Here is a 9,252-nt window from a genome sequence, read left to right on the forward strand (position 1 = left end):
TAGAACTGACATGCAACGATACAAATGAGAAAAAGAAAGCAAATAAAATTAAATAAAAAAAAAACAACAAAAAGAACCTATACCTTTCAAACAAAAACAAAGAAAAAAGGCAACCTGTAGGTGTGATTAATATTTTTCGAGTAGTCACATTTTTAAAATGTAAAGAAAGACAGGTGAAATTAACTTTCATAATAGCACTAGTTTGGAGCAACTAGAATTATCTTGATGTATAATTCATGGAAAAATTATTGAGGTATTTTGCCTTCTCTTTTTCACCCCGATTCTTGGAAATCGGGTGTATTTTATGCTCAGCGCATGCCTAATTTGGACACTCAATTTTCACCAGAGATACTCCGTCTATATTTGGACTCTCTGAAACGTACAGCTGAAGAAGCAGATTTGCACAACCAAGGTGTTTCAACTGAATTTAGAGTTTTCCCAGTCACTGAGTTGCGTGTCAGTTCTGGGTTTGGTTCTACTTGCGAAGTTGCTTTTGAGTTTCCAGTTTTTAATTGCACTTGACATCACAGGTTCATCTCCCAGACACAACAGGTCGTTTCAAGGGCTCGGTGGCCACGGGGGCAAGTGGACCCTGACTGGGATGGTTGGTGTGCACAAGGCGTGTCTCTGAGCCGGTGGAAGGTTTCACTGGGCAGTGCTGGGCCAGGAGCTCCAGCCCCACCTGGGCGGGAGGCGGGGTGAAGCCTGACGCTGCCTTGGGGGTGGAGTTGGGATCGGAAAGAGCGAGGCGGCAGCGGCGTGTCCTTGGGCCCGAGCTGTCTTTCTCCAGACTGGGTTTTCTCCCGTGCACTGAGCTCTGCATCCAGCTTCTTCTTCCAGAGGTTGGGTCTGGAAGGGTCTTGTGACCACCTGTGGAGACAGGAAGGACCCAGGAGGGAAGGAAATCATTGCCCAGACCTCAAGACACAGCCCCAGGCTGCAATGCTCCAGAGGGGTCACACATCAACACACAGTCGAAGGCCATGGCCCTTGCCTCCCCTAAAACGGCGGCTGGAGGCCCCTCTCACCTCCAGGGCCAGAGCTGGCCCTCAGCGCCACCTGCAGCAAGCTGTGCCCTGCTCCGACTCTCGGGGAGCCCCGGCGTGAGCTTCACAGCCAGTCCCCACCTGCTGCTCCCCACGGAGTGCTGGATCCAATCCTCAGCTCCAGGGAGGGGTCAGCCGTGGGGCACAGCTGAGGGACAGCAGAATGTGGAAGTGGACCCCAGAGTTGCTTCCTGGGGCTCCTCCCTGTAGAGATGTTGTGGGGGCTGGGGGAAAGGGAGCTGGCCAGCCTCTCTGGATTCGGCTTTGCCGTTTCCCGCTCAGCGCTGGGCCTGAGCTTTGCGTCTGGACATTGGGGTGCAGCACTCACGAGTAACTCCAGCACCCACCTTCGCTCCCCGGGGGGGGGCTGTTAGTTCTGTTATCAGCCACCCGTCGTCTCCCCTCCCTCCTCCAGCTGTGGAGGCCCGCAGATCCTCTCGCTGGACCCAGACATCCATCGCAGGGGCATTATCTCCCTTGCTTGTCCTTGCATCTGCTTTTGGCTCTGGCACGTGCCCCAGGGCAAGCCCACGTGGTCTCCTGTGTCCGGGCTCCGCCACAGAATCTCTCACCTCAGCGCTGACGTGTCCACAAGGGCTCCAAGTGTGTCCTACAACGGGGCCCGCGCCAGGCCCCCTTCACACCCGTAGTCCCCCTTCTCCTTCTGTGGACACATCCACTGCTCACCCCGCAGCCTGGCACCCCGCATGGCTCTCGGTCACAGCACGCACCCGGATGGATGCTGCTCCAGGGCGTCACCCAGGCCAGCTGCAGTCGGAGGCCTCTGGTCTGGTTCCCCTCAACCACCGGCCAGTGCTGGTCTGGTTCAACATGGAACAGCTGCACATACCCTGGCGGGTACTTCCGCCTCGCCGCCCCCTGCTGCAAGCTCACGCATCCTCATGCCCGGCGGCTGCCCGGTGGTAGCGCGATCTGCCGGCCACAGGGCAGCCCCTCTGCCGAGACCAAGCCAGCTGCTTGCGTGGTGCTCAGCCGGGAGGCGGGGTCCGTGGCGTGCGCCCAGGACTTCCAGAGCTCCCCTCCGAATGGGTAAACGTGTTTGCGAGGCCACAGGAGCTGCGCTGGCCGGCCATGACCGCATGCCCAGGACAAGCTCTACCTGCCTGTGTCACGGAGACGTGGCGGGGCTGCCCTGCAGCCTTGGCCGTGCCCACCTGCATGGCTCTCAGACCTGGCCACTGGGTGAGGACCACACCTGCTCCCTGCTGCTGCCGCTGCGGGAGACCCTGCAGCCGTGGGCTTTCAGCTGGCCCTGATGTCCAGCTAGGTCTGCTGGGGCTGCAGCAGGAGCAGTGACCAGACTGCCTAGCAGGTCTCCTGGTTCACCTGAGCCACTGCTGGGGCCTCACGACTGGCACCTCAGCAGCCGGCGGCTCTGATTTCGGGAACCTCAGCTCTGGGGACCCACCTGTGAAGGCCCTGGGGTGTGTGTCTCACCTGTGATAGACCTGACCTGCTGGGGTCAGGGTGGGGTGGGATCGCAACTGTTGTGCTTTTATCTGCTGGGACATCTCACCTGCGGGAGGAGTTGCACCTGCTGGGACCTTACCTACAGGTGTCTCAGCTACTGGAGAGTCATTTATGGAAAGGTCTGCTATTAGGGAGGGGCCTCAACCCCTGGGGGTTTCATGAGCTAAAGCGTTTCACCTGTTACAGTGATCTTATCTGCTGGGGCTCTCACCTGCCAAGGGCTTCGCCTACCTGAGACCTTGGTTACTGGAGATCTCCCTTGCCTAGGACCTCACCTTCCAGTCACCTCTGCTTTCAGGTACCTGAGCTGTGGGGTACTCACCTGCTGGGGGTGCACGCACCTGCTGATGACTTCACTCTTGGGGGCCTTACCTGGAGACCCACCACCAGACGCCTGGGTCCTCACTTACCAGGAAGCTTGGCTGCTGGGAACCTCCCACAAGGTCCTGGGGGACCGGCCTTGGGGTTCTGCCCTCCGGCGATGGTGTGGTCTTCCTGCCACTGTCAGTGGCGAATGCAGGCGGGCAGTAGTGCCACTTCCCAGACGGGAACGCTCTGAGCAAAGCTTAGGTGTCTGACCGCATTCCAGGAGAGCAGGTCTCGCACCAGGGTGACTCTACCCCTCAGGGGACACTCAGCCATGTCTGGGGACTTCGGTGGTCATGACAACTGGGAGGAGGCCGGCGGCCTAGAGAGGGTGGGAGTCTTGAGCCCTACAGCACCCAAGACAACATCCCCCACAACTGAGAACGGTCTGGCCAATATCAACAGGTGGATAAACCCTCGAGGTCAAGGCCCTCATGCAGAATGGGAAGACCAAGGCCCCGAGGGGTGCGGAGGGGGGTGACTGTGGCTGGAAAGCCACATGGGCAAAGCTGGAACAAGGTTTCTGCCACACCCGGCACAGGCACAGAGGGAGGCAGGACCACCCCTGGCGGGAGAAGGGTGGGCAGGGATAGTGGTGCTGTGTGCGCCTGTGACAGTGCATGCGACCAGGGATGGCCATGTAGTGGCCAGTAGCCTGGGCGTGTGTGGCTGTGCGTGTGACCCCTGTGCCGTGCGGATGGGCAGTGACTTTGCCCCTCTGCGTGTGCGTGACGACTGTGCGGCGTGGGGGTCTGCGTGTGATCCGTCTGTAGCCCTGTGTGGGTGGCAGAATCGACCCTGGGGGTGGGGGAGGGGCTCAGCCCAGGGGTCTGCGGGGCAGCTCTGTTTACGTTCCAATTCTCTGGTGGGCTGGGCCAGTGCCCGCGGTTGGGATGCCGGATCGGTGGGAGCCGGGAAGCGAGGTCCCGAGAGGCCCGGGAAGGGTTTGTTCTCATGCGCACAAACACATCAAGGCGGCCAAGCTTCGGGGGCCACAGGCCTGGGCTGCAGCTCCGTGTCCCCACTGTGTGTCACGGGCTGGGCGACTTTCCTCCCTCAGGACCGTCTAGGGTGGGGAAACTGAGTCTTGGCTTTCACAGCATCTGGGGACTCTGGCCTCTTGACCCACCAGGCTGAGTCAGCCCAAATGGTGGAGGAACCCGTCAGAAGATTGTGGGGTGGGTGGGAACCCCAGCCAGCCAGCCACGGTCCTGATTCTGCCTTCCAAGCAGACCACCCACACGCTGGGCCCGGCCGCCAGGCCCCGCTCGCAGCTCCGTGGAAGTCCTGCCTGTTAGCTGCCTGTGTGTCTCCAGCTGCAGCCGAGTCCGGCAGGAGACGGCGGATCCCCGGCAGCTTCTGTTCACCCCAGACTGGTGGGGACCGGGTCTGGGAGGGGCGCTGATCCTTAGATCAGACTTGTGAGAAAGTGTCCAGTCTAGGGGAACAGCAGAGGAGGGAAGGGGCGCAAGAGCCTCCAGTCTGGGGGGCAGGCGCCCTCCACCCCTCAGGTGCCTTCCTCATGCAGCAGAGGGAAGAGGAGGGACTATACCTTCAGGAAGCTGTGTGTGTGGGGGGGTAACTGTACACCCCAAGACCCCTCTTCCCAGTCTGAAGGGCAGGAAAGGAGGGGTCCCGCCCTGGCTCACAACACCCCTCTTTAGGCCTCTCTGCCTCCCTCCTGAGACGAGGGGCCCTGCCACCGAAGCCCCCCGCCAGGCCCTGGGAACCCAACACGCAGAGCTGTCCGGGCCTGCCAAGCATCAAGGTGACACCATGGACAATATAAACACCGCGCGGAGCTTTTTCCATCCTCCGTGGGGGCTCGTTGTAAACTCCCCCTCCTGCTCTGGCCAGGGATTTTACGGGCCCCTCGGTCTCTGGGGATTCAGTTGTGGCCAGGCAGGCCCAGGTTTCTGGCTGGAGGGGGCTGGCGCCTGCCCCAGACTTATCCCCACAGGGAAACAGGCAAAATGTCTGTATTTTTAGCCGGTGAAAGGTGATAGTGGCTACGAGTTCACCCTGCTCGGGGCTGACCAGCCTGCGGGGGCCAGTTTGATCTGCTTCCCTTGTGCTGAGTGACTCTACTCTCTACCAAGCCCAACTTGGCCCCAGGAGCAGGAGCAGGGTCTGCCTGGACCTCAGTCCCTTCGTCTGCATCGGGGCTCGCCTCCCCCTCCAGCACACCTGGTGGGCAGGTGCGGGTGCGAGATGGCATGGGGGGCACAGACACTGAGGGGCGGGGAGGCTGGTGCTGGCCAACACCGCCGCTTCCCCGCACTCGCCTTTCAGCCTCTAGAAACAGGCCCCTCTACTTCCCGTGCGCGCCACGTAAACGGGATCCTTCCACCTCCGTGCAGGTGGCACGCCCGTGTCCCCCTTTCCAGGGGCGACGGCGCCATTGCCCCCACCCCGAAGCCCCTCAGCGCGGGGGGCACCGCTCCGTGCGCAGAATCACGACCCGAGCTCAATTTTCCACACTTTATCTCCGCACAGTTATCGTGGGCGTCTCGGGCCGCGACGGGGCGGCGGCTGCTGCGCTGGGGCAGTCTGTGGTGGGTCTTGCCAGGCGGGCGCTGCAGGGGCGCGGCCGCCGTCCAGCCGCGCCGGGTGAGGTAGGGTCACACGCAGGCGCACTCGCGCGCCGACAGCTCGTGCACGGTGTGGTAGCGGCTGTTCACGTCCAGGAAGGACACCTCGTCCTCGTAGGCCGTCGGGCGGCAGCAGGGCTGTGCGCGCACCCGCTCCCGCCGCACGCGCCGCCGCTGGCGCAGGCGCCGCAGCCCCAGGTCGTAGACGCGCGCGGCCGCCTCGCACGTGCCCGCGCAGTAGCGGAACAGCACCGTCTCGTCCGACGCGTAGCCCAGGCCCAGCTCGCTCACGCGCACCTCGAGCTCGCGCAGCCCGCAAGGCCGCGTCCCCGACCGCGCGCGCGCGCGCCGCCTCCGGGACCCCGCGCGCCGGCGCGGACCCGGGGATCTGCCCGCCCAGGGTGTCAGCTCTCGAAGCTCCACTGCGTCCGGCGCTCCCTGTAGCAGTGCGCGGTCTGCCGGGGAAAGAGAGGGGTGAGGGTGGGTGAGTGGGAGGGTGCCTGCTGCCTTGGTCCCTTGCGGGGCGCTAGCAACGCCCCACCCCATTTTTCTGTCATGTACTCTCTAGGCGGTGTGGGGGAGTCGGGGGAGGGCGCTGCATATCCAGACTCCCCCTACAGTGGGATCCCCAGGACTACCAACACCCTCTTCTGTATCCTATGTTGGGCTGCTCAGAACCTGGCTCACCCTTTCTGGGTTCCCTGGGCCACTTTCCAGCCAACCGACCTTACCCTGAGCTGATGGGTTGTCACTCCCTCCGAGCCCTTCCAGACTTTCTGTGGTCCCCATCGCCACGCAGGGCTTCTCTGGGGAGTTCACCCTTTTCACTGAGCTGAACCCACCCCTTTGTGGGAAAAGAAAGGGTGTGGTGACCCAAAAACCTGTGTCCTTACTGAACCCTTGGCTGCGTTCACCCCATCTCTGGGTTGCCCTAAGGCTGGGTTGCCCTGAGGCTCTGGCACACCGTCCTGGGTAGGCTGTCCCCATGTCCCCAGCCCCTCACATCTGGCTGAGCTTTCCTGGATCTCTAGGTCACTTCTGGGGTCCCTAGCCAGAGCCTCCACCAGTTTCCCCATGCCCAAAGCCAAACTGGCACAATTATTTAAGTCTCACGGAGACTCAGCAGCATCTTCTGCACAGGGGCAGTCTGGGGGGGGGGGGGTCTTGCGGTGGGTGCCTTTGTGGTGGAGGGCATTTGAACTTGGCAGAATACAAAGGAGAAGCAGGCTCTGAGGCCAGTGTGGGGATGCCACCTCATGGGGTGCAGCAGCTATTGTCGGGGCCACCCCCACATCACAAGTGAGCCAGCGGGGCACTTAAAAAGGCAGAGACTGCCTCAGGCCACACAATTAGCAGGTGGGAAAGAGAGACAAGCCCAAACAGCATTCCTCCCACCTCCCTGGTGCCCCAAGTTTTACCTAAGTCAAACCCTCTTGTCCTGCACTTGCCAGGAGGCGCCCCTAGTCACAGATTCCCAGAACCACGAAGCCTCAATTTATTTCCCAAATAGGTTCCTGCCTCAACCCTCCGCAGCCCAGACATTGGGGCGCAGGCAGGGCGCTCCCAGCCCCTAAGCACCCTCGCGGTCTGGAGAGGAAATCCTGAGTTCAGCCCCCGCCTGCCCCTAAGGCTGGTGCACCTGGCGTCAAAAGAAATAACTCACTGGGAGGCCCAAGGTGGGGGTGGGGGGGAGGCTGTCTGTCACCCCGGGGGGTGACTTTTCCCACAGCTGGTCTCCGAAAGCTGACAGTCCGCAGGCTGACAGTCCGCATCCTGAGCCTAGCTCCCCTGTCAGTCTGCACAACTCCAGGTAGATTGTGTGCCTCAGTTTCTCTGTCTGCTCAAGGAGGCTTGCAGAACCCAGGTTTTGGGTGGAGCTGGGAGAGAGGGAAGAAGGGGGTGACTGTGTCTTCCAAGTCCAGGCTTGGCCAGCACTGTGCTTTGGGATTGGGTGGAACCACTTCTGGTGCCCAAAATTCCACCATTTAGTGTGGACCCCCCAAAAGGTGTGTATCTGGAGTAACTGGGGAGCAAAGTGCCCCCCAGCAGACCTGGCTCCAGGTGGGGTCTGAAACACAACAACTGCACCATCAGCGCAGGACTCAGAACACAGGGCTTCGGGATATTAGTGGCTGCTCCCTCCCGCACTAGGGCTGGGCCCAGGGCAGGGTGCAGGGCAGGCCGGCACCCACCCATGGGCTGAGACACTCCCAGGGCCTGAAATCCTGCCATTTGTGCTTTGTCTCGGGTTCTAGAGTGTTTACCTTGAGAGCCCCGCCCAAGCCTTGGACCCAGCGTCCCAGGAAGAAGGGCTTTGTGGCCTGCAGGGGAGGACGGGGGAGTAGCAGGTGAAGTGGGAGTCTGAGGCCACCCTTGTCCATTGAGAAAGCAGGAAAGAAGGACTGTGTGGTCGGTATGCATACCGTGGTGATGGCCAGGGCCACCGGCATGCCACGTGCATCTGAGCCCAGCACCGCGTGGACACATGGATGGCCACACACACTCCCAAGGTGGGGGCCACACCGAAGCTGGGGGTCCAACCCAGGGGCGACGGGGTGAGTGGCTGTGCCCCATGGGCATTTTCATGTCCCCTCCCGCCTCCCCGTGGCTCTCCTACCCTTTCTCTTTCCCCCTCTCTGTGCCTCGAGCCCTGTGCACCCAGGAAGATGAAGGAAGATGACTGGAGCCTCAGACCCGTCTCCCTCTCCCCTCACCCCCCACCACTGCACTGCGGGGGCCACCCTGGGCCGAATGCCCAGGTCTAATCTCCATCTGGCCCCCTGGTCCCTTCGAGCAAGAGCCTAATTCCTTGTGACAGCTGAGCCGAAAGACCCCAGTTCTCAGCAGCCATCCCGCCACCCATGCCAGGCCGCTGGGGGGATTTGCACCCTCCCTCTACCCACGTCTAAAAAAAGCCTCTGACCTCGATCCACCGTCCCAAGTGCCACCATCACGGCCGCCCCTGTGCTGGGGGTGTCCGGCCCAAGATGGGCTGCAGGGCTTACACTGGGCTAGGCGGGCGATCCGGGCGTCCACGGAGCGAGGCGGCCGGCGCAGGGGGGCCAGTGCGGGTCCCAGGCGGTGGCTGACCAGCAGGCCGTCCCGACACATCCAGATGGAGAGCACGGAGCTGCAGAGCACCGAGGCCAGGGCCGCCGCTTTCCAGCGCTGCATCCTCGGCCTGCAGGCGCAGGGTGGTCAGCCAGACGGCCGCTCGGTCTGTCAGGCAACGGGCCAAGCACGGGGGACAGAGTGAAGCCCCTGATTTGAACCGCTCCTGCTCAGCGATCAATCACTGAACAAAGTGGCGGAAAACGCTAATAAGGAGGCGGTGGGCACTGTGCCCGGGGGACAGAACAGCCCCTTTCTGGGGGTTCCACAGTGCTCTCCAGAGGACTGAGAGTTGAGGCCTGCACAGACGTAGGGGCTGGAGAGGCAGAAGGGAAAGGCATCTCAGGCAGGGGAACAGCTAGTGCGAAACCCTGCGGGGCGAGCCGGCTGCCGATCAGCCAAGGGCCTGGGGGTGGGGGGGGGCGGGGGCAGCCCAGAGAGCTTGGGGGGAAGAGATGAGGCGAGGGCACTCCCTGCAGGGGGCACTGTGGGATAAGGGTGGCCTGGAGAAACCTCAGAATGCAGTCTCCAGGCAGCGCCCCGAGGCTCATTGGCTCTCTAGGCATTGCTGCCCTTGGGAGGTCTCGCTGCACCCCTCTGGGCCCTGGGGTCCCTGCCAGACAGTCACGCTGATGCCCAGAAGCGGG

General features: G+C 62.0%; 1 protein-coding gene across 1 annotated transcript; it reads right to left on the reverse strand.

The window, feature by feature from the left end:
* Nucleotides 1–5,385: 5,385 nt before the first annotated feature.
* Nucleotides 5,386–8,733, reverse strand: NRTN (neurturin). Its single transcript, XM_004689312.2, has 2 exons — nucleotides 8,500–8,733; nucleotides 5,386–5,949 (listed from the first exon to the last, which is right to left on the reverse strand). The coding sequence occupies exons 1-2, from the start codon at nucleotides 8,666–8,668 to the stop codon at nucleotides 5,525–5,527; spliced, it is 594 nt and encodes a 197-aa protein (XP_004689369.1). The 5' UTR covers nucleotides 8,669–8,733; the 3' UTR covers nucleotides 5,386–5,524.
* Between the last annotated feature and the right edge of the window lie 519 nt (nucleotides 8,734–9,252).

This window comes from Condylura cristata, unplaced genomic scaffold, assembly GCF_000260355.1.
Source record: "Condylura cristata isolate star-nosed mole 26May11 unplaced genomic scaffold, ConCri1.0 scaffold00025, whole genome shotgun sequence".
NCBI classification, from domain to species: Eukaryota; Metazoa; Chordata; class Mammalia; order Eulipotyphla; family Talpidae; genus Condylura; species Condylura cristata.

Excerpts from the sequence above, each read along its gene's own strand:
- NRTN (XM_004689312.2), bottom strand. The coding sequence starts at position 8,668 with ATGCAGCGCTGGAAAGCGGCGGCCCTGGCCTCGGTGCTCTGCAGCTCC. Across the intron at positions 5,950-8,499 it reads GATCGCCCGCCTAGCCCAGT|ACCGCGCACTGCTACAGGGA; the intron begins GTAAGCCCTGCA and ends TTTCCCCGGCAG.